Source organism: Xiphias gladius, chromosome 10, assembly GCF_016859285.1.
Source record: "Xiphias gladius isolate SHS-SW01 ecotype Sanya breed wild chromosome 10, ASM1685928v1, whole genome shotgun sequence".
In the NCBI taxonomy this organism is placed as follows: Eukaryota; Metazoa; Chordata; class Actinopteri; order Istiophoriformes; family Xiphiidae; genus Xiphias; species Xiphias gladius.
In genome coordinates, this window is record NC_053409.1 from 13,715,957 (window position 1) to 13,743,428 (window position 27,472).

At 42.1% G+C, this 27,472-nt stretch overlaps 4 protein-coding genes across 6 annotated transcripts; 2 read left to right on the forward strand and 2 right to left on the reverse strand.

Moving 5' to 3' along the window:
• Window positions 1-1,780: 1,780 nt before the first annotated feature.
• disp2 (dispatched homolog 2 (Drosophila)) lies at window positions 1,781-16,482 on the forward strand. Its single transcript, XM_040136705.1, has 10 exons — window positions 1,781-1,998; window positions 5,398-5,542; window positions 5,783-6,033; window positions 6,280-6,309; window positions 6,450-6,573; window positions 7,213-7,328; window positions 8,797-8,912; window positions 9,782-9,879; window positions 10,096-10,254; window positions 11,454-16,482. The coding sequence occupies exons 1-10, from the start codon at window positions 1,904-1,906 to the stop codon at window positions 14,790-14,792; spliced, it is 4,473 nt and encodes a 1,490-aa protein (XP_039992639.1). The 5' UTR covers window positions 1,781-1,903; the 3' UTR covers window positions 14,793-16,482.
• Window positions 16,483-16,537: 55 nt separating this feature from the next.
• Window positions 16,538-20,054, reverse strand: rpusd2 (RNA pseudouridine synthase domain containing 2). Of its 2 annotated transcripts, XM_040136703.1 has the most exons (4): window positions 19,928-20,054; window positions 19,280-19,762; window positions 17,939-18,235; window positions 16,538-17,811 (listed from the first exon to the last, which is right to left on the reverse strand). In XM_040136703.1, exons 1-4 carry the CDS (start codon window positions 19,931-19,933, stop codon window positions 16,963-16,965), a joined length of 1,635 nt encoding a protein of 544 aa, XP_039992637.1. In that variant the 5' UTR covers window positions 19,934-20,054; the 3' UTR covers window positions 16,538-16,962. The 2 variants fall into 2 exon arrangements, with proteins under 2 accessions (XP_039992637.1, XP_039992636.1); XM_040136702.1 differs by having other exon boundaries at window positions 19,280-19,971.
• Window positions 20,055-20,734: 680 nt separating this feature from the next.
• On the reverse strand, window positions 20,735-24,519 carry pcmtl (l-isoaspartyl protein carboxyl methyltransferase, like). Of its 2 annotated transcripts, none has more exons than XM_040136358.1 (9): window positions 24,408-24,519; window positions 23,922-24,057; window positions 22,941-23,045; window positions 22,753-22,784; window positions 22,532-22,636; window positions 22,284-22,404; window positions 22,099-22,184; window positions 21,672-21,841; window positions 20,735-21,412 (listed from the first exon to the last, which is right to left on the reverse strand). In XM_040136358.1, the coding sequence occupies exons 2-9, from the start codon at window positions 24,037-24,039 to the stop codon at window positions 21,376-21,378; spliced, it is 774 nt and encodes a 257-aa protein (XP_039992292.1). In that variant the 5' UTR covers window positions 24,040-24,057; window positions 24,408-24,519; the 3' UTR covers window positions 20,735-21,375. The 2 variants fall into 2 exon arrangements, with proteins under 2 accessions (XP_039992292.1, XP_039992293.1); XM_040136359.1 differs by having other exon boundaries at window positions 20,735-21,448.
• A 42-nt stretch (window positions 24,520-24,561) lies between these two features.
• ccdc32 (coiled-coil domain containing 32) lies at window positions 24,562-27,311 on the forward strand. The gene is made up of 4 exons (XM_040136425.1): window positions 24,562-24,684; window positions 24,991-25,238; window positions 26,086-26,239; window positions 26,521-27,311. Exons 2-4 carry the CDS (start codon window positions 24,992-24,994, stop codon window positions 26,708-26,710), a joined length of 591 nt encoding a protein of 196 aa, XP_039992359.1. The 5' UTR covers window positions 24,562-24,684; window position 24,991; the 3' UTR covers window positions 26,711-27,311.
• Window positions 27,312-27,472: the final 161 nt, after the last annotated feature.

The window sequence follows — 27,472 nt, forward strand, 5'->3', positions numbered from 1 at the left end:
TTTGACTGATTCTCTCTCTCATCTAAAGCTTTGAATCAGTCAGCTCAGCTGTTTAGTCAACCTATTTCACTGTGTATGAATCGGTTTTGAACATCACAACTCACCGAAGCACTAGGAGATAGAAATGAAGCTACATTATTGGGATAAAACTAAAGATATCCCCCTCCACTGTCTCTGCTTCTCATTTCAAACCATGAAACAGGACTTTGATCTCTTCTCCAAAACGTTCTCACACCCTCCTTTTCCTGATCTTTGCCTTTCTTCCAATAAATCATATCCCATTTTTCCAACGTGGCCCCTCAGAGACAAGGGCCCAGTGCCATGATTCATATTTATAACCAGAGCCAGACCAGTGGCCGCCTCATTAGAAGCGAGTCATACAGGTCTGCTGTGTCACAGTTTCTCTTTTCTATTGAGCCGCTCAGCCTTAGCTTTCCCTCTTACTTCTCTTAATAAGTCATATTCTCCCTTTTTTCTTCTTCTCTTCTCCTCTCTTCTCTGCTTACTTTATTGCTTCATTACGTAAAAGCTCGAGGTATTTCTGAACCCACCAAAACTTAGTTTACCCCATTTTTTTCTTGAGAAACAGTAAAGCTAGTCTCATTATCTGCAGAGGACGGCATCAAATCAAAGAGGTTTTTGAGAAACTGTTTGAGGATTTCCATGTTTTCCCCTCTTTATAAGAGAAATATACTTTATGACTGTAGGATTATTCACAGGTAAGAACTCTGCACGCAAAACATAAGCTAATCTCATAAACATGATCAATTACTAGACTCTGCAGTAAATTGCTAATAAGGCACCCTTTATAGAGAGTTTACAAGTTGTGACTGATCATTTTATTTATGGTTAATGAATAAATATAGGTAGCAAATGCACCAAAGTATCCAACTTAGGGCATAAAAGTAGTCTTAAGCCTGGTCTCTTTGGATTTTTGTTGCATTATAGTAACAAAAAAGGAGCATTTTAATGTTGTAGTTCCAACATATTGTGTTTTTAATAAAACACCACTTACAAAGGTATGTGTAATAAGCTGTAACTACAGTGGCTTTGTCAGTGGTTAATAAATCATTTGCTACTGCTTTATAGATCAATCATAGGCCATTGATAACGGCAACGTTTGGGTTGCCAGGTTGTGGAAAAATCCCTATGGCTGGTGTTTAACTTTTCCATTTGGTAATGTGGCAATAATGTTAGTTATCCATTAATAAATGCCAGTGATTTCCTCGCTGTGTAATACGCCAGCTAGAACTGCTAATAACAAATGTCAGTAAGGCATTAGTAAGGGCCACAAAGGCTTTTGGCTACGGCCTCACTTAAAGAAAAATGCTTTTTCGTGTAATGGGAGTGCCTTTGTTCAGTCAAAGGATCTAACAGCGATGATCTCAGCCTCCTCTTTATTGACTGGTGTAGATTGAAATCCGGGAGAGGGATGGGGGACAGCGGCTTTTACCTGAGTGCACCTCACCAGTCCTCTCACAGGTGCCTCTGTGGGGTCCCAGGCAGGCTAGTGTTTAAACTGAACGCGGCCTGGCCGTTTGTGCGCCTTCGCGACGTTACATTAGCCAGCAGCCGTAGCCCCCGTCCGGGCCGACCGAGCGGGCACCGATGCACGCCACCCGTCACTCGGAGCTCCAGCACCGCGGCCGGTTGGACAGCGACCAGGCCGCGTCCTCGGCATCACCGCCTTCTCGGCCAATCAGGGCGCAGCTCGGGGCAGATTAACCCACGCAGCCCCGGTGCTGCTCTGTAGTAGCAGCCTCGGAAACAAGCCCGTGCCTCTGATCCTCGTGGACCCGGTGTGGGCAGATGGGGGACCGTTTGGTTAACCCGGTTCAGTGTAGCAGGACATTCATCGCTGCCTCTTTTGAAATCTAGTTTTCAAGGGCGAGCCAGGAGGGAGATGGATGCTTGCTCGATAATAGGAGAAAGCACGGATGCGATTGTGATGGATGATTCTCCCACAGATGAAAGGGATATTCAGGAGGCTTGCCAAAGGTGGGTTGTTTTTTTTTTGGTTTTGTCTCAGGATTTTTCTGTAGCTTGATTAGTGGAGTAAAAAAATAAATGAGATTTACAGTTAGTGGACGTGGATGTGTTTTACCCTCCTGTGGCCGCTGTGAGTATTGTTCAGCAACACTCAATCCAGCTGTCTTTCTTCTTCTGGACAATAGGATTATGTACAGGATATGATTTCTGCTCCTGTTTCTTTTCCATTACACTATTACGATTGCCTTTTCAGCATAACTACATCATCGATTCCTTATTATGTTGCACTGTTTGTGCGGCTGGTGTAACCAAAAAGGTGCTCATGTGCTGTTGTCAACTTACTTTTCAGAATTTATGTTTGGTAATCACCACATTTTCAGTCAAATCTAAAGCAGTATATGAGTACGCTAGGCAGAGCTGGTGTTTTCAGTGCCTTCTTTAATTTAGCATCATTTAAACAGGATTCTCTGCTCGAATGTTTGCCTTTGACAGATATACAGTATGCAGCAAGCAGCACAAATCAGAGCAGTACACATGTAATCTCTCTCCCACACTCACACTACCGTTGACTCGAGAGCTGTGAGGTCTGCTCAGTGTCATCAGCCTCCAGCTTCGGTCACGCCAGCTCTCTGGGTCACCGCTGTCACCCTGTCACTCACTCGATACAGCAGCCCTGCATATAAAAAAAAAAAAAATCAAATGGCCAAGAGGCTTCAAACATGAAAGCGGGGCTGGAAACAGCTGAGGCCTGCCCCTCTTTAGCACAGCAACAGGCCACATCTGTGTCTCTCCAAGAGGGATCCTCTCTGCAAGTCTTTTTCCTCTAATAATACCCCCTACAGAACCAGCTCTGGCTTTTTAAGGAGGCTCACCTCATGCATACAGACTGAGCTTTAGTCTTGTTTTCGGTGTGCTTACGTGTGTGTGTGTGTGTGTGTGTGTGTGTGTGTGTGTGTGTGTGTGTGTGTGTGTGTGTGTGAGTGATTGGCAGTTTAGGAGATATTTGTGGACATGATACCAACTGCCATCCAGAGAGTTGATGAAAGAGACATGTGCTGTAGAAAGGGTGAAAGACAGGGGCCTAAAGGCAGACAGAGGAGAGAGTAGTGAGCGCTGACAGTCTTTAGCCTCAGAGATCCTTTGTGAGGCTCCTAGCTGGAGTCTTTTGAATGCCTTAAAGCTGCCCTTAGACTCTAGGTTGGCTCCAGATAAGCAACTCACTCACTTCACAACAGCTACTAGTCAAACTCAGCTTTGACCCCAGTAACATTACAGCAAGTACATTTTGCTAATAATACTTGCATACTTGCACGTATTTTAACTTAAGTAACATTTTCAGGGCAACTTTTACTTGTAACAGAGAATTCTCAAAGTGCACTTTTGCTATTTTTACTGAAGTAAAGGATGTGAATACGTCTTCCACCACTGCATACACTCAGTTGCCAGTTTATGATGCAGTCTAATGCAACAGTCCTGCAATAAATGCTACCTTTGTAAAGGGTATAATCTTCAGTTTTTGTTGAAGCTGCTGGTGTTGGTTCAGTTTTATGGTTATTCCGGATGTTGTAGTTTGTGGTGATGTTGGATTGTGATACGGAGAGATGTTTCTCATTCTTAGTTTACCCTTGTTGATATTGCAGGCCCTTTGTATCAGACTGCATCGCACCGGCTAGGTGTACTTCAGACACGGGCAACTGACTGTCTGCAAAAAGAAATTAGAGCAACTTTTGTTGCAGCTCATAGGCTTCGCTGTGTTGATGTAAATTCAGATTTATGAGGCGGTTTCGACGTCAGCGCACAAAGCCATTTTCCCTCCGTGTGCGGAGCAGGTCGTTGACACCTTCCTGGATGTATTTTTGTATTCATCCACTGAAATATTGATGAGCTATACAAATTGCTCTCCTCATATGTGTGTGCGCCTACATTGGCCAGCCCTGTGAAAAACCCTCAATGATGTTATAGGCTTAAATACTCATATGCTGAACCCTGTGGTGAGGAGGCTTCCAGGCTAATTCATTTAGTGTATATTGTAACCTGCATTTAGTTCTGGATGGGTGGAGTTTATGATGCTACAGCAATAGAAATTGCATTAAATTAGTAGACAGTGTTGACTTCCAAATACTTTTTATGAGTGTATTTACCCACTCACTCCATCTTCTGAACAGGCTAAACTAGATGACAAACATTTGCTTTGTGACCAAGAGCTGCTGATTCCACTGTGAGCTATTTATTATTTAGATCATATTACAGTTTTATTATAATATGAAGACAAAATACCAAGGTTCCCTTCCTCACTGAGCTCCATCATTAATCAGCTCCACAATCCCCTTGCTACAGTATAAAAACAATTCACCCGACAACTCATCATCTGTGCGCCTCATTATGGGGTGCAGATAAAACTGTGTGAGGTCATTTAGGCTCTGTTGACTTACTCTGTTGACATGGTGACAGGACAGGAAGTGCGGTTGCATCCAGTCTACTGTGGAAAAACAAGCATGTGGTAGACTACGCAGACCTCATGGACCCTTTACTGAGATACAACTAGAGCATTAGTTCACTTACTGTAGGTCTGTTTATTTACTCTAGCTTTAAAGTCATGATACTTTAATAGTTTTTTAAAAGAAAAATTCTGGAAATAGGTGAAAAAAAATGATTCTATCTGATTGAAAGGCGAGACTGTGATCAGATTTAACCTATTAATATATAGTTTCCCCCCTTTAAGTAGCTTTAAGGTTGGAAAAGTTGTCTTTCTCCACATTGACAATGTTACATACAGTATACAGTATATTCAGTAATAGCTTGTTCCAGCTCTATATTTAAGCCATATTATATGTCCACCGAGTAAAACATTCATACACATGCCATCAAATCAAAATATTCTAGATGTCTTTTGTAGGATTTTATACAAATATCTCCAAAATCCAGCCTGACGTGTTTGGTATCTGTGGGATTATCGTGCTCACTTGAATTTAAAATAAAGATCTACGGGTTTGAACATCTTGAGTTCCTAAGGATTAACCCATCAGCAGTTCGGTTAGGTTTTATGGTTTTTATAAACTGGTGTATTTTACAGGGTATTTATATGAGTGGTGTGGAATATTTGAGTGTAGTCGAAAAAGGTGGCAATAGGGAACAAGATTAAGATTCTACAGCCATGCTAGCAGCTCTGTGAGTCAGTAGTTCAAAGTCAGCAGCATTCAGCCTCTGGGGACCATGAGTGTCTGTACAAAATGTCATGTCAGTCCATCTACTAGTTGTAGAGAAATTTCACAGTTTCACAGGCTGAAGTTTTGCATCTTCACTTTAAAAGAACTTTGTTGCTTTTTTTTTGCTTACCTGTCAATCATTTCTCCACTCCTTTTTCCATTTCTTCATCTTTCTCTCCTCACGTCTGTCCTCTCTTCTCAGTGAAATCCCGGCGGTTTCTCTGTGCCCTCCTGACCGTGTGTGCTCTGGCGAGTCCCCGTTGTCAGTCATCCAGTCGGAGGGGGAGCTATGTGACAGTTGCAGCAGCCTCGGCAGACCCTCTTCCTCCTGCCAGCTTTATCACCAAGTATGCCTGAACACTGACTGTACTGTGTGCTGTTTAGGATAGATATATAGGAACCTATTAAAATGGAATCAGAACGTCTCAAAAAAAGAGTTAGAAATAGATCCTGGATTTGGGAGGAAATGGCAAATATAGCCATTGTGTCACTCAAAAGGCTTGACTGATACCAGGATCCTCTACGAGCAAAGAAAAAAAAAAACATAATTGCTGTATATGTATATGCTGTTCTCTTTTCTCCTTTAGGTCCCCCAGGGTACTCGAGGTGGGGCCTCCAACTCGCCACAGCCCAAAAAATGCCCCCACTGCAGCCATCACGACTGTCATTCAAACACAACAGGCCCTCGTGCTAAAGGAGGCGTAGCGGTGAAAGTGGGACATAGCTGTAGTTCTGCTCATCAGACGTCACGTCATGGCGCAGTGAGGTGTCACTGGCTGCACGGGTCAAATGAAAGTGGGGCACAGAAACCAACACAGCGACATGTGGTGACAGTAAGGTGTGTTTAAAGGAGATGGTTTGACATTTGGGGAAATATGCGTATTCGCTTTCTGGTGGGGAGTCTCATGAGAAGATTGATACCACTCTCAAAAATAACAAATGGTAACAATCTTCTCATGTAACTCTGGGCAAGAAAATGAATAAGCAAATTTCCCAAAACTGTTCTTTTAATGGCGTTTTGTGTGGCATCCTTTTCAAATTTGTCTGGAGTCATTATTTTAATAAAGTCTTCAACTATTAACAGGGATGGAGGACTTTACTGCATCCTCAGAAAGTAAGTACTGAAACCAATTCTCCACCACCAATTTTAAAACCATAAAGATATTGCATATGTCACACTTCTTCTGATCATGATAATTCATCTTTACTCAGTGTCATTGACAGCTTCTTCTTCTGTGGTTTTCTATTTGGCAGTTATTCCCAGGTGATTGCGGACTACCCATTAGCAGTGTTGGTGGGTTGTGCTGTGCTGCTGCTGGGCTGCTCATTGGCGGGACTCTTCATTGGTCCACTGCCAGACTTCTCTGAACCTCTGCTGGTGCGTCTCACACACACAAAAGCATACAGGCGCTAAAACGTAGTCCTAAACTCTCCCTTGTTGCATCAAATGCATCTGTACTGTCACCCCTTCTGTCAAATCTACAATGCAAACCTCCCTCACCACCTTGGGCTGAGTGTTAATTACTGTTTCCCTAACGAGTCATGATCTGAGCCGCATCCATTTACTTCAGTCTCATCTCAGATTCAATGGACCGCGCTGAATTAGATCACACACACTGTGATCTTAATTAAATACATTTTCTCACGTATGAGATGCATGCTTACATGCTTAGACGCTGATTTAGAAAAATTGCTTTGAAAATGCAACATGTGATTTACAACAATGTGCTATTAGTGGGTAATCTGAAAAGATACATAAGAATAGAATATGATTTGGGTTATACAAGGATTTTTGTTTTATTAGTGTGGAGCTCATCGACCAAACAAGCTGATCAGGTAGTTTTTTTTGTTTTTTTTTTAATGGTAGTTCAGACAAAATTATAGGCTGCTTGTGATTCTGATTAATTCAGTAAGATGCTGCATTGCATTGATGGGCACCTGGATTTGCACTTTGTCTTTAGCTTTGATGTCTGTGTGTGTGTGTGTGTGTGTGTGTGTGCGCACTCTCTTTCATCAGGGTTTTGAGCCGCGGGGAACATACATCGGAGTTCGCCAGTCCAGCTTATCTGGGCTGCAGGAGAACACCGGCCCAGGGAAAACTTTGTCTCCTTTACCACAGCAGCTCAGTAAAAGGTCAGCAGAGCGTTTCAGTAGAGTGCAGGGTTTCTGCATAGGGGGACTGCACCACAGACCGATGCACACAGACAGTTTACAAATGGATATGAGCTGTGCACATAGAGCAGCTGTGGTCATGTCATGGTGTAGGTATAGGGGTGTGTGTCTGTAATAAATCAGGGTCTGAAAACTGATAGAGAATTGTTCCTAGAGCTAATACCAATAACTTTTATTTATATGACAGTAGAAAATATATTTTAAAAAATAGACATAAAAAATTAAAAGCACATTCAATATCAGAATTTAGATAGAACAACATATGATTAAAGTAGGTAGAGTCAATAACATTACAATAAAATAAATTATTAAAGCTCCTCTAACTATATTTTTAATCTTAACAATGGATCAAATAACTACATTTAATGTGAAAAGGGTCGCTTGCAGAGACAGTCCCACTGAGAATTATCACCTGACTCTGCAGTTCGCCTCAGCTTTACAGAGCTTTTTAGTGTCTTTTAACTTTTAAGCTTTACTGTTCTGGTTCACTGTCGTCAATCTCAGCAGCATCTGTTTGCTGGCATGTTTACGTCTATATCAACTAAAACTCTTTAACAATCTGACAGTGTTGTGTTTACAGCTTTTTTGTTCTGCCCCCAAGTGGCCAAAAAACCCCCAAAAAACAATTAATGCCGGTTTAAAATGATTCAGTTATGAGAATTATCAGTTTTATACTTGCTTGGAATAAAATATATGTGTATGATGAGACAGAAAAGTGCATTCAGAAAGTATTGAGACCCCTTCACTTTATTCACATTTTTTTATGTTGCAGCCTTATACTAAAATCACTTATATTCATTTGTTCCCCTCATCAATCTATACTCAACAGGCTGTAATGACAAAGCGAAAACAAAATTTATGATTTTTTTGTACATTTATTAAAAAGGAAAAACTGAATTATCACATCGACATAAGTATACAGACCCTTTACTCAGTACAGTTGAAGCAGCTTGGGCAGTGATAACGATAAGCTCTACACATCTGGATTTGGGGATTTTCTTCTATTCTTCTCTGCAGATCCCTCTCAAGCTCTGTCAGGTTGAATGGGGACCGTCGGTGGACAGCCATTTTCAATTGAATTTAACAGAGGTAGATTCCAATCAAGGCTTAGAAACATCTCAAAGATGATCAAGAGAAATGGGAGGCACCTGAGCTAAATTTCAAGTGTCATAGCAAAGGCTCTGAATACTTATGTCAATGTGATATTTCAGTCTTTCCTTTTTAATAAATATGCAAAAATTTAAAATTCTGTTTTTGCTTCATCATTATGGGGTATTGAGTGTAGACTGATGAGGGAAAAAAAATATTTAAATGATTTTAGCAAAAGGCTGCAACAAAGTGAAATGTGAAAAAAGTGAAGGGGTCTAAGTACTTTCTGATTGCAGTTGTATGTGTGTGTGTGTGTGTTTGCGTTTTACCGGTGCTATAGTTTTGGGGATGCTGTCAAAGGAGACAGTAGTGGTGGCCAAGACACATCAAGACTTCGCATCAAGAGGATGCTGGCCAGAGACTCATCCCCAGACACCTTCCTCTGTGATGCTCCAGGTGGGTCAGTCCTGATCAGTTCATCCGTTTCAATAAACTATTACTTCATTGATGATAAATAAATCCTTCAAACTTCTGCAACACTGATAACAGAAACAATTAAAATACCAACCACATCAAAATAACGATCATAATCTTAATTGTAGATTTGTAGCACATGTACAAACGTTACCAAGTTAAGCAGGTTATGCAACACTGTTGGCTCCATCCCACACTTAGCAAAGCAGTAAATGAAATGGAAATGTTATTAAAACAATGTCAGTGGGATGGGCGCCTATTCAGCAGTTGAGCAGTTTCCATATACTTAAACACCGTGAGGTGAAGGCGAAACCCTCCAGCTTGTTAGGGAGTAATCAGCACCGCCAGAAAACTGATAAAAAACAATACACCTTAAAAACAACCCTAACAACGTATTGGTTAAACGTATTATTACAAAAATAGTGGGATATTAAGAAGATGTGAATTATAGCTTTTAGTGTGAGTTCAAAGAGAACAGTTTGCTGCGTTCTTTTCCTTGGGCAGGTCATCCCAGATTTTCTTCTTTAAGGTCTAGTTTGAAATAATGTGCTGGTAGATCAAAGACTATACTTCTGTTCGCCTCATAAAAACTCAGAAAGCTCCCTGAATGGATTTATAAGCAACTCCAAGCCTTGAGGTTTTCATAGTACGATGCCTAATTTTTATTCAACACAGACAGCAGGATATAAAACACAAGAAATTGGTTGCGAGCCTGGTTTTACCTTTATGAATTTATACCCCCAAAACTTAATTCTTGACAACAGTTTAACCGTTCTGCAGATTTCTAGTGATGATTCACTGCTGGTCATCTTGTTACTGTATGTTGAATCCATCTGTCTGTCTCCACCCAGGCGAGCGTTTAGCCCAGCTGGTGTTCCGATCAGAAAACTCAGCCAGTCTCTGGAGCCTGAAGGCCATCCACGCCATGTGTGAGATGGAGCAATCCAGGGTTCGCTTTGGTCTACTCAGCCCTCCTCCATTTTTTTAGTCATCATCCTCTGTCAAGTGTCTACGCTCCTCTGTACCCTGACTATACGTCACATTTTAACGCTCTGCAGAACACTGCAGAACACTCCTGTGTGTTCATTCCCTCATCTGAAATGAATTCCTTTTTGTGTCAAAACTGGGCGTGTGTTCAAAAAAACCTTTCCCTGGTTTGTTTCAGATTCGCTCCCAGGCTCAGTTTCAGGACCTCTGCCAGCAGCATGTGAGGGTGGAGGCTGAGGGAACCTCCAGAAGCGGCTGCTGTCCGAGCTGGTCTCTGGGGAATTACTTGGCTGTCCTCACTAATGCCTCCTGCTGCCTCAGCCTCACCTCACACCAGGTACTGTAGCCTTCTTTTTTTATTTTAATAATTAGCATATAAACAAATTACCATATAAATTATAGTCATTAGCACAAGGTTTTACTAAATATTACATTATAGCCCTTTTTTATCAATGTGAAAGGTCAGTCTTGATCTTGGAAACTTGACAAAATAATCTTACATCAAGGTCCAATTACTAGCTTTTTACAAAGCTTTCAACTGCATCTCACAGTTGTCATCAGTGGATTCGCTCAGAAAACAAAGACCATAAAGTGGACCTTGAATTACAGTAAGGTAATGTGAACAGTTGTATTTTGCTTTTAAGGCCCCATTTGGATGTTTAGAGGTATTTTGACTAAATGTCACATATACATCAGCTTTTGGCATCAGGCTCTCAAAGATGATATAGTACTCTTCACTCATAGTTTTAGACTTTTTAACATTTATACAAGCAAAGATATTCATTAAAGAGAATTTCTCAACTGACAGCAGCCTCATTATACCATAGTGCACAAACGTCTTGGGAAATGTGACGAAACTGAACTGAGAGAAGTTGAAATTGACGGTTAAAGGATTCTTATATTCTTATATTTTTCTTCGTGTCAACAAATTCATGAAAAGACTGAAACCAGCAATGAATTGAACTTACTTACAAGCTCCATCTGTGTAGCTAAGGCCTGATATATCTTATTCCTTTGTGCACAGCCCTCAATTTTTGTCCAAAAACTATCAAAAATACATCGAGACACACTATCACTGGATTGCACTGGTTTCATCATCAAAATGAACATGGGCACTCTAGTATATTTTGATCAATCCCACATTAACTGTCCTGCTGCTGAAAATACTCACTAGCGTACCAAATGTGTATTAATCCGCAGCTGAAAATAGTCCATAGTAAATCCACTATTTACTCGTGTTTTATTAAACATTTGAGAAAAGCTACAGTGCACAGCTAGGAAAATACTTATATTGTTTAATTTTTAAAAAAAAAAGGCTATGTAGGATCAATGTTTGAAGATTGTTGATTTTCCTCTTTTCATGGGAATTGCTGACAATATGAAAAATATAGAATAACGCCAGCCTCATTCTTTAAGGGGAAACTGGGCACATACGAAAGATGTTATTTACAATCTTTCATCTTTACATAATTCCTTGAGTGCACTGATCATATTGTAGTGTCTGAAAGTCATTTCATTTTCTCCCTTTCACAACAGGTTTCTGAGTCTCTGAGCCTTCTACGAAAGTGTGCGTTGTACTATCATGAAGGACATCTAGTGGAAGCCTGTGTCGGCAGACCCAAAAATGGCGGCTGCTCGTCTGTCCCATCCCGCTGCAAACAGTCGCGCGTGGTGTTCCAGATCCTGCACTTCCTGGTCGATAAAGACTTCCTTGGCCCGCAGACTGTTGAATACCAAATCCCAACACTAAAGTACAGCCTTCTGTTCTTACCTGTCGACAAAGGGGAGCACATGATGGAGATATACATGAACAGTCTTGAAAGCAGAGATCTGACCTATAATAATACGACTATCACTGGCATGGACTTTGGCATCAAGCAGACGCTGTTCAAGCATTACCTAGCAAGAGATTCAGTTTATCCTGTCCTAGCTGTTGTTTGTCTTCTTTTCACTATGGCCCTGTATCTCCACTCTCTCTTCATCGTAGCATTATCTGTTATAGCAATCACAGGCTCCCTCCTGACCTCTTATTTCTTCTACAAAGTAGCATTTCGCCTGACTTTCTTCCCCCTAGTCAACCTTTCTGCAGCTCTTATTCTCTTGGGAAGCTGCTCAAATCAGGTTTTCATCTTTGCTGATTTCTGGAATCTGCAGCTATCCCAGAACCCCTCAGCCTCCCTGGAGAAGAGAGTACACAGAGCTTTGCAGGAAGTTGGCTATTTGATTTTGGCGTCCGGGTTGACCTCCAGCGCAGCGTTTTTCTCTGGTTATCTGAACAGCATCACAGCAATCAGATGTTTCTCTGTATATCTTGGAACTGCCTCTCTCATCAGCTCAATCCTGGCATTAGTGTGGCTGCCGTGCTCTTTCGTTCTGCGAGAGCGCTACACAGAGGTGTCCTCTGCATCTTTAGCAGTGCAAGGATGGAAACCATGCTGCTCAAAAAACGCCGGCGGCTTCTGGGATACGAGTTCACGCAAGAGATGCCTCTTTACTCTTGGCCAGAAGCTGAGAGAATTAAAACGAGGGCTCACTGACACTTCAAATTTATTGTTTCTGAAAATCTTGCCTTGTGGAGTGGTAAAGTTTCGGTACATCTGGGTGTGCTGGTTTGCAGTGCTTGCTGCTGGGGGCACGTACATGTCCTGCATTGACCCAGGCATGAAGCTGCCCACCTTAGAAAGCAAGGTCACCCAGCTTTTCCGCTCCAGTCACCCGTTTGAGAGATACGACGCAGAGTATCGCCACATGTTTATGTTTGAGAGACAGAGAAATGGAGAGGATAAGCCGGTTACACTAATGCTCGTTTGGGGTGTCAAACCAACAGATAACGGCGATCACTTTGACCCTAAAAGCAATGGCTCTTTGGTTCTTGACCCAGACTTTAACATGAGCCGACCAGACGCTCAGGTCTGGTTAAGGGATCTGTGTGGAAGGGTCCAGAACCAAAGCTTTTATTCCCCTTCATCACCTGAGGATAGAAATGTTATGACAGACAATATCTGTCTTGTGGAGCAGCTAATACACTGGGTATCAGTCAGGCGGTGCTCAGAGAGTGATGATGCCCTTCACTTCTGCTGTAATGACATCCCTTTCCCCTACCCTCCCGGTGTTTTTGAGAACTGCCTCAGTATGATGCTGGCAGAGAGATACGCTGAGGGCCATCTGGCACACAGTGGAGGCCTGTACTTCCAGCCAGATGGCAGGATTGCTGCCCTCGTGTTGGAATTCAAAACCACATACCTCTACAGCTTCAACTTCAGCAGAACCAGTGTTTTTTACAGAGAGATCCTGTCGTGGTTTAACAGAGAAATATCAGGGGCACCACAAGGGCTGGAGAACGGCTGGTTCATCAGTCAACTGTCTCTTTTCGATCTACAACAGTCCTTAAGCTCAGAGACTCTGGTAGTAGCTGGCTTCTCAGTAGCTCTAACATTTGTTTTGCTTCTTCTAACCACCTGGAATATCCCACTGAGTATATATGGGACTGTAGCTGTAGGAGGCAGTGTGTTCGTCACAGTCGGCCTCCTGGTACTTCTTGAATGGCAGCTGAGTGGCATCGAGGCTCTGTTTATATCATCAGCAGCAGGACTGTCTGTTGACTTTATAGCTAACTATTGTATAGCCTACAGCTTGGCTCCTCATTCAGACAAAATTGGGAAAGTAGCACACTCAACTAAAAGGATGGGATGCCCTGTAGCAATAGTTTCTGGTGCATTTTTCTCCATGGGGATCATCATGTTGCCTGCCACAGCCTTGTTGTTCAGAAAACTGGGGATTTTCCTGTTTTTGGTGAAGTGTGTAGCATGTGGATTTGCAACCTTCTTTTTCCAATCCCTGTGCTGCTTTTTTGGACCCCAGAAAAACTGTGGAAAGATCAGACTGCCATGTTTTTCATACCAGACTGATGGCGTGCTGTCCTCTTGCTCGGCAGCAGAACCTGGTTCCTCCTCGGCTGCTAACGGGGCCTTTGGCAGATCTAGAGTGAGGAGGAGTTATGACAAAGAGGCAGGAGGCTATCTCTACCCCAACCACCAACGTCAGCACAGACAAAAACCGACTGGAGGAGGAGGAGGAGGTGGGGGCAGAGGGCCGGAGCAGTACGAGCTGCAGCCGCTGGCTTACCGGCTGAGTGACAGCTTTGAGAACAGCACCTGCACCAGCAAACTGTCCAACCGGCCTTCTGTGCTCTCTGATGAGATCGAATATTGTGGAAGAGATATGGGAAGAAATAGCATGGATGGGAATAGTGAGGAGATTTGCAGTCGTCAACATAAGATCTGCCAACCACCTCCCGCCCTCCAGACTTCATCTCCTTACAAAGAAAGCACCCTGCGGCCTGTAGGGCCGGCACAAGACGACGTCACTAAGGACAAGCTGCTGTGTAAGACATGCAGAGGTCAGTCTGGTGGGGTGAAGCACTGGGGCAATACATCCTTCTCCTCATCTTCTAGCATACAGGAGACTATAATCAGCCACACGCTGGAGAGCATTGACCAGCCATCTCTCTGCAAAGAGGAACAAACCACAGAGGAGTGTCTCCATCACTGCTCCCACAGAGCGCACCTCTCTTCCCAGTCCCAGAGCTCCTGCGAGGGTCCGGAGGATTCCTGTGAAACTTGCCTCAGTGACATCCAGCCTGGGCCTTCAAACACGCAGCAAGATGAAGAAGGAGAAGGAGAGACCCAGTTACAACCAGGATACCTCAACGGGAAGAGAGATACGCTTCGTCTCTCACTGAAAGAAACTGTTTATGAGACTTGTAATAAGGGCCGCACCAGTCAGAGTGAAGAAGTTGTTATTTTACCCAACAGTAAGCCAGACTTACCAGATGTTTGGATAAAGAGAGACGGACAACGGGAGGATACATGTTGAGCAAAGTTAGAGGAATCTTTGCAAACACTGTTCATTAAATGCTCTGAATTTATAAAAAAGGAATACACAAGCATATAGAAATTACAAAAGGAGCATAAACTGTTACTTACTCAAAAGGAAATACACCGATCAGCCACAACAGTAAAACCAGTAACTGGTTTTACTGTTGTGGCTGATTGGTGTATAAGCAAACTGCAAATGTAACACGTGACAGCATGTTTGTCTAATGTTGCTGCTAAGGATGTTACAGTTTCTGTTACAAATGAGGTCAAAGCCCGAGTGTTTCTTCAGCGAAAGGTCAAATCAAGGCACGACTTGTTCAACCCAGCATTTTAAGAAAGACAGTAGAAGATGAAGCTTTCTTTTCTGCCACAATTTTGCACCAATGTTTCACTTGAAGAAACCACAGCTATAGTGTGTTATCAGCATAAAAAAACCAAAACATTAACTACTGTATCTCCTGCTGCAGAATTTACTTTGTGCCTGGAACTTTTTAAGATCTGGATCTGTACACTCTGCACAGACTGGGTTATCAACAAATACAGTGCCACCTGTGTGCAACTGCTGGCCTTTCACCATGCTGGAACCGACCTTAATGAGCCATATACATTCATGGACTTAAGAACATTAAAAGATAAATGTGAGATATACAGAGAAACAGCTGCATTATGTGCGCCTGTGTACAGAATTACACAGTAGAAAGGCAAGAATCAATCACTATCACATCTACAGGAGCAAATAACTGTCACTTCACTACAGTCAGCTGATTTTGCACTTTGTGACGATAATATGTACAGTATGTACAGTATGTTCTCTGTGACCACGACGTAGAAAATCAGAAACGTGTCATTTGTAGTGTCATGGCTTGGTTACATTTAATGTTTCACTGTCAAATTAAAAATATTGCTGTTTATTCCAGTGTCAGTGCCAAAAAATGTAATGTCTGTACTGTACTGATTCTAAAAAGGGAAAAATGGTTTCTAATGGAGATGTAACACTATATTGTGGGTTTATAAACTGTTGGCGACTTACGGTGCATACTGTTCCTGGATCGGTGGATGTCAGTATATGCCTTAGCCTTTGTAAAGAAGCAGGAGTGATCTCTAATTGCAATTTCCAAAGCAGTACTTGTAGCATCACATGCCAATGCTTCGACAGCTAATAATTTGTATATAAACCTTGCTGCAGCACTGTTAAGAGAAACTCCAACACGCAGCCCTCTAAGGAACAGAAAGCCTTTATCTGCATCCCATCCCTTAGTTGAGATGTCACATCACGTGTCTCAATACCATTTAGGTAGCAGTATTTATGACATGAGCAGCATGTACCGAATGTCTATCAACAGGTTGTTTTATAAGCTGAAAAAGCTAAAATATGTGTGTGTTTGTGCAAAGGATGTGTCCTTTAAAAAATAAGAGAGGTGTTTATGGTCCTAAATATGATGTTATGTATAAAACAAAGGTTTTGAAGGCACAGTGTTCGTGTTGGAGCTTTGACAAGAAAAGACATATGAAATGTACCTATGAGCAGGGTTATTTTCAAGCTTTATCATTGTAAGAAGTGTTTGCTTTTGCCATCTTAACTGTATAATAATTCTTCAATGAGCCTTCACTTTTAAAAATCAATCAGCAGACTAATCTGCCTTAGAGATGGATGAAATCAATCACAGACTTTCTATGAACAGAAGAAATTAAAAAGGTTGCCACCACTGTTATTTATGTTGTTAAATTTTCACAAAACTGAAATAAAATGAAAAACATTTATTTTCCTGTAGACTGGCTTTTAATTTTTTTTCAATTTTTGGTTGAGTACCAGACAGATTACAAACTTAAAAGGATGAAATTAAATTAAAACTATATTCTTGACATTAAAACAGTCCTTAAAAGTAAAATGAGAATGAATACAATTCCATTTTCTATTTGTTTTTGAGGCATAAATAGCTTGGAGCCAAGGGAAAACATATTTCTACAAGTTCCATTTGGAAGCATCATATGCAAAAACAAATTTTGAGGTTCTAACCCTTCAGAGAAGTTACTAAGAAATTATAAAAAGAAATGCCGCAAAATCAGAAAGCCTCCAAGCAAAACCTCCTAAAGGGTTTCAGGTCACACTTTTCCCATGTCATGCATGACAGATGCCAAAGTCATCATCAGTGTTCATCCGGTCGGCTCTAATCAGCTTCGACCCAGTCTGCTTTGCCCCAATCGGGTAAACGTGTGGAATATTCAAAGTCAGGTCCCTTGTAGCGTAAAGCGTGGAGATACATGATCAGCTCCTTTTCTGTAGGATCTGGTCGTACCAGCTTACATTCACTACACAGGTGGTCTCTAGTCCCTGGAGGACTTTTCTGGGTAGAGTCAGTTGCCTCTGTTTGATTTCCATTTGATGTGATTGGTAGATGGCTCTGAGATTCTTGGAGTGAGGTGCTGTTCCTGTTTGAGTCTGTGCAGCCCTGACTCACCTCATCTACTGTCTCACTGCTTGAGCTACAACCTGTCGGCACCTGTGTATCTAGCTTTATGTCGGTCTGTGTCTGAAGACTTTCTCCTCTCCTGTCAGGTTCAGGCGTAACATCTGCCTTGTCTGTTTTCTCAGATGTCTTGTTTTTCTCTGTCCCAGTGCTGTCATCTGGTATATCCAACAGGTGTAGACTTTCCTGAGATCGATGTTCCTCTACCAGAGCCTGCAGCAGCTCCTCATCACTCTTCCCCATCAGTCCCCCCTTCCCCCTGTTAGGACCCCACGCTAAGGACCCATAGATGGGGTCATTGAGGATGGGGAAGCCTAGGTACTGTAGGTGGACCCTGATCTGGTGTGTGCGGCCGGTAAGGGGTAAACAGCGGACAACGCTGGTTTTTCCATTAAAGCTGAGCCTCTGGAAGACAGTTCGGCACTCCTTTCCCTTGGGGTCAACCCGGCAGAGGCCGATTTTAAAGGACACGACCAGGATGGGCTCCTCACAGATGAGCTCACACTCTGGAAACTCCCCTTCCACTCGGCACACATACTCTTTTTCAAGCTAGGAAAGATAGTAAATGTAAAGAACTTCTGAAAACCCACTGATGTAATTGTTATAGTCAGAAATCAGAAATTGGGTGCTTCAAATTCACCTTATCACCTTAATGTCAGAACGATCTTGACTGTACCTGTCTGTCTCTCACCAACTGGTCCAGTTTCTTTGATGTCTCCAATGTTCTGGCGAACAGCAACACTCCAGAGGTGAGTCTGTCCAGTCTGTGGACAGTGTGAAGCTCGGAGATGCCCCGTTCTTTCCCCAGGATGAAAATCACCGTGTTGTGGCGAAAACGACCACAGGGGTGGACTGGAATGGAGGGAGGCTTGTCGACCACGAGCACTTCACCGTCATCCACCAGAACCTCCAGGGGTCTGCCGACCACAGGTGGCTCGTGGCGGTGGACAGTGTTTCTCATGTGATCATTATTCTGTGGATAGTAGGAAAACATTTAAAAAAAACAAAAAACAAAAACTTCTGGACTGGCCAAAAGCAGCTGGATGTTTCACCAAGCAAGTTTACCATCCTTCACAAGCAATATTTCAAACACGTTTGGATTTTGTTTGGTTGCCTATTTAATGAGAGGAATAGTTTTGAAACATCTGCCTCAATCATATGAATCTTGACAGGAATACATTCTGTTGTCAGTATAAGAAAACAGTAAGACACATTTCCAGTAGGACTACTTGATATAGGAAGAAGACCCTTTCGATATCATTCTACTGCACACCGTAATATAACTGTTTAGGTACTGAAAATCACCTTTTAATTGTTTACTGCTGATGAAACCGATAGGCCTGATAGTGGGTCAGTTGAACTTTAATTTTCAGGTGGCACTGTCAAGTATTTCAGAAAAAGCTCTCTAACATTGGACATCAGCAAAATGTTGTATTGCAATGCAAAACATCTAAAAAAGTCCCCAAATATAATTAAAATAACAAGCAAACAATAGGTATGAATATCTCCAAGTCTTACACAAAACATGTAACATGTATGGCAGCTTACTTTTTACCATTAGGCGTCAAGACTGATGCAGATCTTGTTTTGGTTTCTTTGGCTTTACAGCTCTTGCTCGACCATGGAAGCAGCACCTCACAAAACAATCTCAACTGAAGGTCTACTTACTAACAAGTTCAACCTTTAATTCAACATGGATGAGAAGTCCGGGAAATTCAGAGCAAATACAGCAACTGAGTAAACGCAATCTTCTGATGGGGATTATGTGATACAGTCAAAAGCCCCAGAACAAACTAGTAAGTGGACCTTGAGTTGGGATTGGTTTGTCCACAGATTTTTGTTTACTCCCGGCTCAGATACATGATATCTAGTTAAGACTTTTAAGTAAGCCCACATTTAGTATGGTTACATCTACTGTGCTGCTGAAGAACTGGCTTCCTAAACCACACCTGAACCGATGATGCTGTGATGTTAACATAACTGACATTTAGCAATCACATTGACTGTTGACACTGACCCTGAGCACCACAGACAGGTCCTCCACAGGTGACTCGTTGAGCCGGATGCGACCCTCTTTGGCAGCCCTCTGATAATACTCTATGGACTCAGCTCTGAACTCACTCTTGAACACCTCCAGGAGACTCTTCCCTATCCACCGGCCTTTGCAGTAGGTTCTGAAGTCAAAGTAATATGGACGAACTTTGCGGAGGCCACCTTCGAAGTAGTAGGAGGTCTCTGTGAAATGCTCCTGGCTGAAGCTGACACCGGGGTTCCGTTTCTGCGGAGGAGGGATGTATCGCTCGCCCGGACGGAGTTTCTTCCCTCCCGCTCCTCTCCGCCTCTTCCCTCGGCCACTTGTCTCCGGTTCGCCCGGCTCGTCGCTTTTACGTTTGCCGGTCTCTGCTGCCTCATTAGCGGTGGTTCCCTGCGTGGACACCGGGCTGTTTGCCTCCGCCGGTGCCCCTGGAGCAATAGCTGCCTGCTCCATGGTCGAGCTGCTCTGTTGACACCGTGGATAACGAAAAAGACGATTCAGAGATTTATTAACGTTATAAGATGAAACAAAGTATCGTGCTTTATAAACTACGCGCTTATTGACTTCAGTGTCACCCGAGAAGAGAAACAGTAAATTACATTTTCTCCAAACTCTAACCGAGACACTCACGTGCATTGCTTTCTAACTAGAGGTCCTTCTCGTCAAAGACGCGCGCTGATGACGTTAATATATAGTCCAATAAGAGGAATTTGTAGTCCAAACACTCGAACCCTCATGTGTCTCCTTTTTCTTTGTCTTTATGCGGAAATCACCTCTTCCCATCGAGGTATTATCGCCACCATCTGTTCACAACGTGCACTTTGTTAGATTTTATGCTAAATCCTGTGGATGACAGCAGCAGGGCTGTATATGATTTTACAAATTATGCTTCCAGAGTAATAAAATATTATCAGGCTGAAGCTTTATTCCCATTTTGTTGTTAAACTATCATTAGAATTAAATTCAATAAAATGCATAGAAATCCAATTCAATATGAACGTAATGAATCATGTTAGTGTTTAGTCATCTGTATTTTTAGGATTCGTGTGTCTTTAATGTATACATGGGTTGTTGAAAGTATAACCATATATTTATTGTAAGATCTTTCTCCTTGTTTGCCAATAATATTTTGTGTAAAATATTGTGTTGGCACACTGGAGTGATAGAAAAAAAATAATGCTTCCTATTAGGTTTCCTTCTGCTGACAGTGACAACATTTTTGTGAATTTTCAAATGTTCTACTCTCACAGAGACAATTCATTCCTCTACCGTAGCTTCACCCCTCTTCACTTGCAGTTTTACACTAACACACACACACACACACACACACACACACACACACACACACACACACACACACACACACACACACACACACACACACACACACACACACAAAAATGATAAATTTTCAGTAAAGACTAACAACAATCAATACCTATTTAGTGGTTTTTATTAATAAATCTGATGAGTGTACACATAATTACAATATTCATATAGTTTCAAAAAGTTAAGTGCCTCAGTTAATCAATTTTTGGCACAATGCCCCCTCTGTTCTACAGTAACAATGCCAAACAGGACATGTCCTACACATACAGTATATGAAGCAAATCAGTTCTTACCACAAAATATATACTACTCTGTTAATTTGCTAAATTTTAATTAAAACTTCTTGGCTTGTACTTGGGTTTATCTTTATGTGTTACTGCATTCATAACCAAAGCATTCCCATAAGATTAAACACAATTTCACCAATTTTCCATTCATCTGAATTGAACACAGACTGTAGCTGCAATGGAGAAGTTGTCCTTGCTGAGTTTCACTGACTTATCCATAAATAATAATGTGAATCACTTAAACCTTTGTCATCCACAATATCCTTATCAGTCTCTAACTGACTCCATGGATTCTAGCAGAAAGGTCATTAGTCCAGTAGTTCCCTCTTATTCAGTCAGTCACTCTTGGAGGAGAACTTGGGTCAGGCAAACAGAGCGAGATCCTCAATGTACGTTGCTAGGTGACAACCCAGCGGGGCAGGTGGCCGTTAAGTCAGGGGCTCAGTGAAACCATGACGAGGGCTATGTGGCCCCGGACACGCAGCACCAACGCCATCTCCTGCAGGGGCAACCACACTGCAGTCAGAGCTCACCTCTGGGGAGAGAGGGATAAGGATAGCATGGATGCCATCAGGAACAGGCTATCGGATGTAGGTGGATGTGACTCATGACTGCATAGAACACTTTTAAGATTACAGAAGCACCTGATGGAGGTTATGTCCAAAAATAATGTGCATGCCTTTGTCAGTACAAAAAGTGGTTTTCCTTCACTGATTTTGCTTTTAAAATGATGGGTCAGAAGTGTTTTCGTGCAATACCCGGGCCACTGATGCCTCTTTTCAGTCAGGGGGACGTAAACCACTCCCATCAAAGCTTTCTTAAGGAAGGTCCCGTCACTCTGCCGGTCATATTGCTCTAACACCTGACTGCCACCATCGGGGCCCACTGGGAGAACCAGCCGCCCACCTGGCTTCAGCTGCTCTAAGAGCTTTAACAAAGAGAGAGCAGAAAACAGAAACTTAACATGAGGTGGCAGTACAGCTCAAGAGAAAAATTTCGCTCGGTCAGTCAGGGTGGAGACACTTGAGAATATTATTTTAAGATTCACTTTACTACAGCAGGGTGCTTTAACCTAAACTCACGGAGCCTTGTTTGTGGGCTTTGGATGTAGCTGCATGACCTGTCTTATTCTCTTCTATTCGTCTCTATCCTATTTTCACTAGAGTAAAAGACATGTGTCCTTACAGCCTTAGGAACAGTAGCTGCAGCTGCACCAACATGAATTGCATCATATGGCGCTCCTTCTGGGAAACCCAGCCTTCCATCTCCAACTGAGGACAGATGTCAGAATGACTTTTATAGTGCTGTGTAGCTGTGCAGTTTGAACATCCAAATTGGAGATGGTATGGCCTTGACATTGACTGACTCACCTACAAGTCTGATACGTCCAGAGGAGAGCAGTTCTGCGTCATCAGCTTGCACGTTTTTTATTGACATTTGAACCAGTTCATCAATGTGTTCAATGCCAACCACTGTACCACTGGGTCCTGTCTACACACAATAGGAAAAATGCAGCTGTTGCACTCAAGTCATATATTTTGTGTCAACTCACGTGAGGAAATATCAATTCAATAATAAGCTTATTATAAGAGACATGTCACGTTTTCATGGAACTCACCATTCTTGCAAAGCAGGCGGTGAGGTATCCACTTCCCGAACCCACATCCAGTGCTGATGCGCCTTCTGTTAGTTTGTCACTTAAGAGCTCTAAAGCGTGAGCATGCTGTCAAACCAGGTCCATAGGAAAACATTCAATGAATTGCAGACCAATATAAGTGAATTATTTAGTCCTACCAACTGTATAACACATCCCAAGTTCTCTTAGAGTTTGTTACTCACCATGTGTGGTGCACTGATGGTCGCCCTGTAGCCTGCGATAAGAAACACCATAACACGGAGTCACATCACACATCTATGCTCATAAATCAGCTATTACTTAACAGCACAATGTATTAACTCAAATACCTGTTACCATATTGATAGGCACGTGTGTTTGCATGTTTATAAAGAGTGACTGGAATGAATACCTATGGCTTGAGGAGAGTCTGCATAAGGATAGTCTCTAGAGTAGAGCCCTCTGTCTGTAGCCAGCATAGCATCAAACACTCTGTCACTGCGGATCACCCCATGATCTAAAGGAGAAAAGTGGAGGAAATGACACTGAAATGTACAAGCAAATGTTGCAAACATGAAATGTGTGCGGGATGAATTCGGTGGTGCTGAAGTTCGTTTCTCAGTCTTTTTGTGTTTCCCTTATTGTAACCTGAACCCAAACTTAGCTGTAAACCCAACCACCTCTACCACTCCTAACCATACAAAGTCTATGGGAATCAAGACCATTGTCTTTGAAATCTGTCTCTGCCAAGTCCCTCAACTTTAAGGAGAGATTTCAACACAAGATATATCCCAGCAGTTTAGCATGCAATGATAATACAGTTCACATAATAAATGTGGAATTTTATTTCTGTGTATGTGAAGGAAAAACAAAGCTCGTCAGGCTTTTTAGATGAAAAAAACGAGAATGAAAGCAAAGAATTAGGTTAAATATTTAGACCAGGTTGGTCTATCAATATACTTATCGTAAGCTGATAATCAGAACTGATGTCATGTGGCATTTTGGTTATTCTGACATATTGTAGTTTTCCATATTGTCTTTTCAGAGATATCTTTTCCTGAACTCTGACCATAGCTGGTCAGAGTTCCCCTTGGCCCCCTAATATACAAACAGCTTGAAAGAAAAAGAGAAAAGGAGGAAATTGAAAAAAAAAGTATCCTTCCGTTCACATTACTTAGTAATGTTATTTTCATTCTGGGTAAAATTGTCTTCTATATTTTTCAGAATGAAGTGAATAGTAACGAGTACCTCCATGTGCTTGGCCAAACTTGGTTTAGATTCAACGCAGTAGAGAAAAACCACCTGTCACACTTAAATGTGTCTCCACATTGGGGACCTTGAGATTTGAGTCAAAGGCCTTGGGATATCAAAGCTGATGACTTCAGTTCATTACCCCTCAGCCTGCTGATGAGCTCTGGATGTGTTTTGCCACTGGACATCCACGCCATGGTCCGGGACAGCAGCACACCCATAGGCACAGCCACTACTGCCAGGCGCAACACTGCTTGCATCTCTCACCCTGGGTCTCCCTGCAGTGACATGATGATCATATTTATTTTTTTTCAATATCCCATAACTGCAACAAAACATTTAAGAGTCTGACTGTATCCTCCGTGTGGCAATGGCAGAGACAGCTGTGATCGTTTGTGACAGGTTTGCCAACCACTCCCAGCAGAAGGAATGACGGTGAGGCAGATTATTCACATATTAAACTGAGCAGTTAGCCAGCGAGCTTCGTAGTTTACAGCTCTAATAACGAGCTAACGTTACATCATAAACAGATAATATTGCTGAACGGCTGCAAAGGCTGATATCAGTTTTCCAAACAGTCAACACGCACGAATAAAATAATTCAACAGAGATCAGGGAGCTTGTTTACCTTCGCCACACCGCTTTTTCCTGCTGAGACAAACTTTCTCGGCACCTGACGAATAAGATGCGGACTTTCTGAGTTGAAGCCGTAGAGAACCAATCACATCGCAAAGCAGTTTGATAGGCGATTGCAATGTCCAATCACATGCCCCCCAAATCAGGAAGTGGACTGTCGCTCGGTGAAGATTGTGGATCATGGACGCAGTTAGCTAGAGAGTGTAATCTTTCATCTCTGAATTCATACATTACAGGAAATAACAGTGTACCTGTCGATTTTCACACAGGTAAAATTTTGAGAAGACATATTTGTAATTTATTTTGTTTACAGTCCGTTTGAGGAGCATTCGAAATGCGTAAAAAGTCTAAAGTAGGTTAGACAGCAGTTTAGCTAAAGTATGTTGATGTAAATTAAGCTCAGTTTTTGATTTCTCTGTGCATTGTGAAATCTGCGCAGTTGCCATTTCTGTCTTTATCTAAATGTCTCAGGAACATGCATGCTTTAATGCTGCTGAAAGAGCCACGCGACTGAAAAAAAAAGGCTAACTCTAACTGATTTTGGAAACTGATGTTGACATATGTGCGTGCACCAGAATGACCGACGACTTCGACAGTCGTGAGGCCCGGTCCAGCGGGGAGCTGTGGTCCGAGATTTGCTCCAGTCTGCCGGAGGTGCAAGCCGAAACAGCTCCAGAGAACAAGACCGAGTTCAAAGACTCATTCCAGCCAACAACACAAGTCGGAGTGCAGGTCAATGGACAATCAAATGGGACAAGTATCAGTTCTCCCAGTGCCAAGTGGGAACCCATGGAGGATTCTGAGATCTACATAGCCAGCTTAGGTATTGTCCTGCTTCTTCTCTGTCCCTTTCATGACTGTAGGCCTCATGTCCCATTAGGCTCACCTTGTTTTCCATCCACCTGATCATGCCATCCATCATACATCCTTTTCATTCAAGTTGTGTGGGAGCTAGGAGAGATGATAGGGCTTCACAGTCCTTCAATAACAGCACAACTCCCTTTATTTTGATGTTATCAGCTATTGTGCCATCATCAGAGTGGTATCTGAGGTTGTTTCCGGTTACATGTCGTCTATCGGTTTTTCATGCGACTTATTGACATATTCAAAAATCACCATAAATACTAGCGAGGTGGCCTGCCTCTGCTTTCAAACGTCATAGGAAAACCTCCAAGAAAAACTGAATCGACCACAAATAAAAAACATACACTTTTATAAAAACCTTCTCAAAATATTTTTTACAAAATATCACATCACATCTTAACCCATCCTACTTTAACCACTAATGGTTGTTCTGTATACATAATATCTATGGTAATTATACATCACATGATTAATTGGCAACCTCACATACCAACCAGTTGGAGGCAAAATAGAAGAAAATGTTTAGAGCAACAGCAGCATTTTATATTGTGGCGTGTGTTATTAATAATATTGTGACTTTTGATGGACTTGCATTGAAAAACCAAGCTGGTCTGCACCTCGCTGTGTGTGTGTGTGTGTGTGTGTGTGTGTGTGTGTGTGTGTGTGTGTGTGTGTGTGTGTGTGTGTGTGTGTGTGTGTGTGCACTCAAATTTAGAAATTATTGCGCCTGAGCCACCACTCAAAATGTCAATAACATCTTTGATAAGATATAAAACACATTATGTTTTGCCTGTGTTTCGCTGCAGAGAACCGCCTAAAGAAGTTAAAGGGCCAGTCCAGTGATGTGACCTCCAGGGACATGCTGCGCTCGTTGTCTCAAGCTAAGAAAGAATGCTGGGATAGATTCCTGCACGACGTTCAGACCTCAGAACTTTTCCAAGGTGGTGACATGGATGAAAGGTAGGACATGGACTTGATGTAAAGCGTTATCCAGCTGGAGGAGGGCATTTAAAAAAAAAAAAATTACTGTCTATTTTGCCAAAAAACTGCCGCATTAAATCCAAAGAAAAGACCGTATCCTACACACTGACATTTTACTGCACAACAAATCATGCAGCTACACACTGGTCTAGATGATAGAATTACACTCTACACGTTTTGTGTTGCAAGGATAATACAGGCTTTAGATTGACCTCTTCTCATCTTAACACCCTTGACTTTTTATGCACCTCCCTTCCCAGTGCCCTCGAACACTTCAAGAGGTGGTTGATTCCGGAGAAGGTGGCTATCAGCGCAGAGGAGCTGGAATATCTCCTGAGGCCGTCTCAAAATAAGGAACCAGCAGGGCCAAACCAAACACAAAACGGAGAGGACACAGAGGGAGAGAGACACAACCCTGAGGAAGATGAACCTCACAGCCCAGAGAAATGAGTGTGTTAAAATAATAACACTGGCAGAGGAACTAATTTGGAGTGTATTCAGTAAGGGTGACTTGTTAGCCAACACGCTTATTTAGAGCTGTATTATGTCATATTGGTGTTTTGGCCAAAGCTTTTGTTATTCGTTGTCAAAGAAGCAATTACAGCCTGTCATCATTATCTGTATCCCCAGCAACTGAGTGTTAAGTACTTACTCAGCCACACGTGTTTTGTCTTTGTTATTCATCCCTTCAACTACAACTCACCATGAAAATAATAAACAAAGAGTTTGAAATTAGACTTTTTTCCGTCTAGCAGCAGAATTAGCATCTAGTCTATGTAGTGAATCCTACTTTATTTGTAACAAGAATAGCTTGCTACCCTACACACTCATACAAACGTTATATGCAGTATCATGTTGTAAATTAGACTCGTATGACATAAGCAGTGCATTATCCTCCAGAGACATTATTTTTCTGTGTTAAAAATTGTGACATCTAAAGTAGGAATACTCGGTGATATATTCACAAATATATTGTAACATATTGTGTAACATCTTTATTTTTGCCATGTTGATTTTACACATGAAGTTTTACCCGTGTTTCAATAAAAACAAGTAGAATTGATTGTGTTTGTTTGTCTGCTCATTAGCATGAACAAGTGCAGTGCTATGTTTAGCTAGAGAGCTGAGGTGGAGATGAAATGCTTTAAGCCGGAGGAAAATACTCCAGTGACATTCCCCTGGTATATCTGCCTTGCTTTGGAGACTACAACA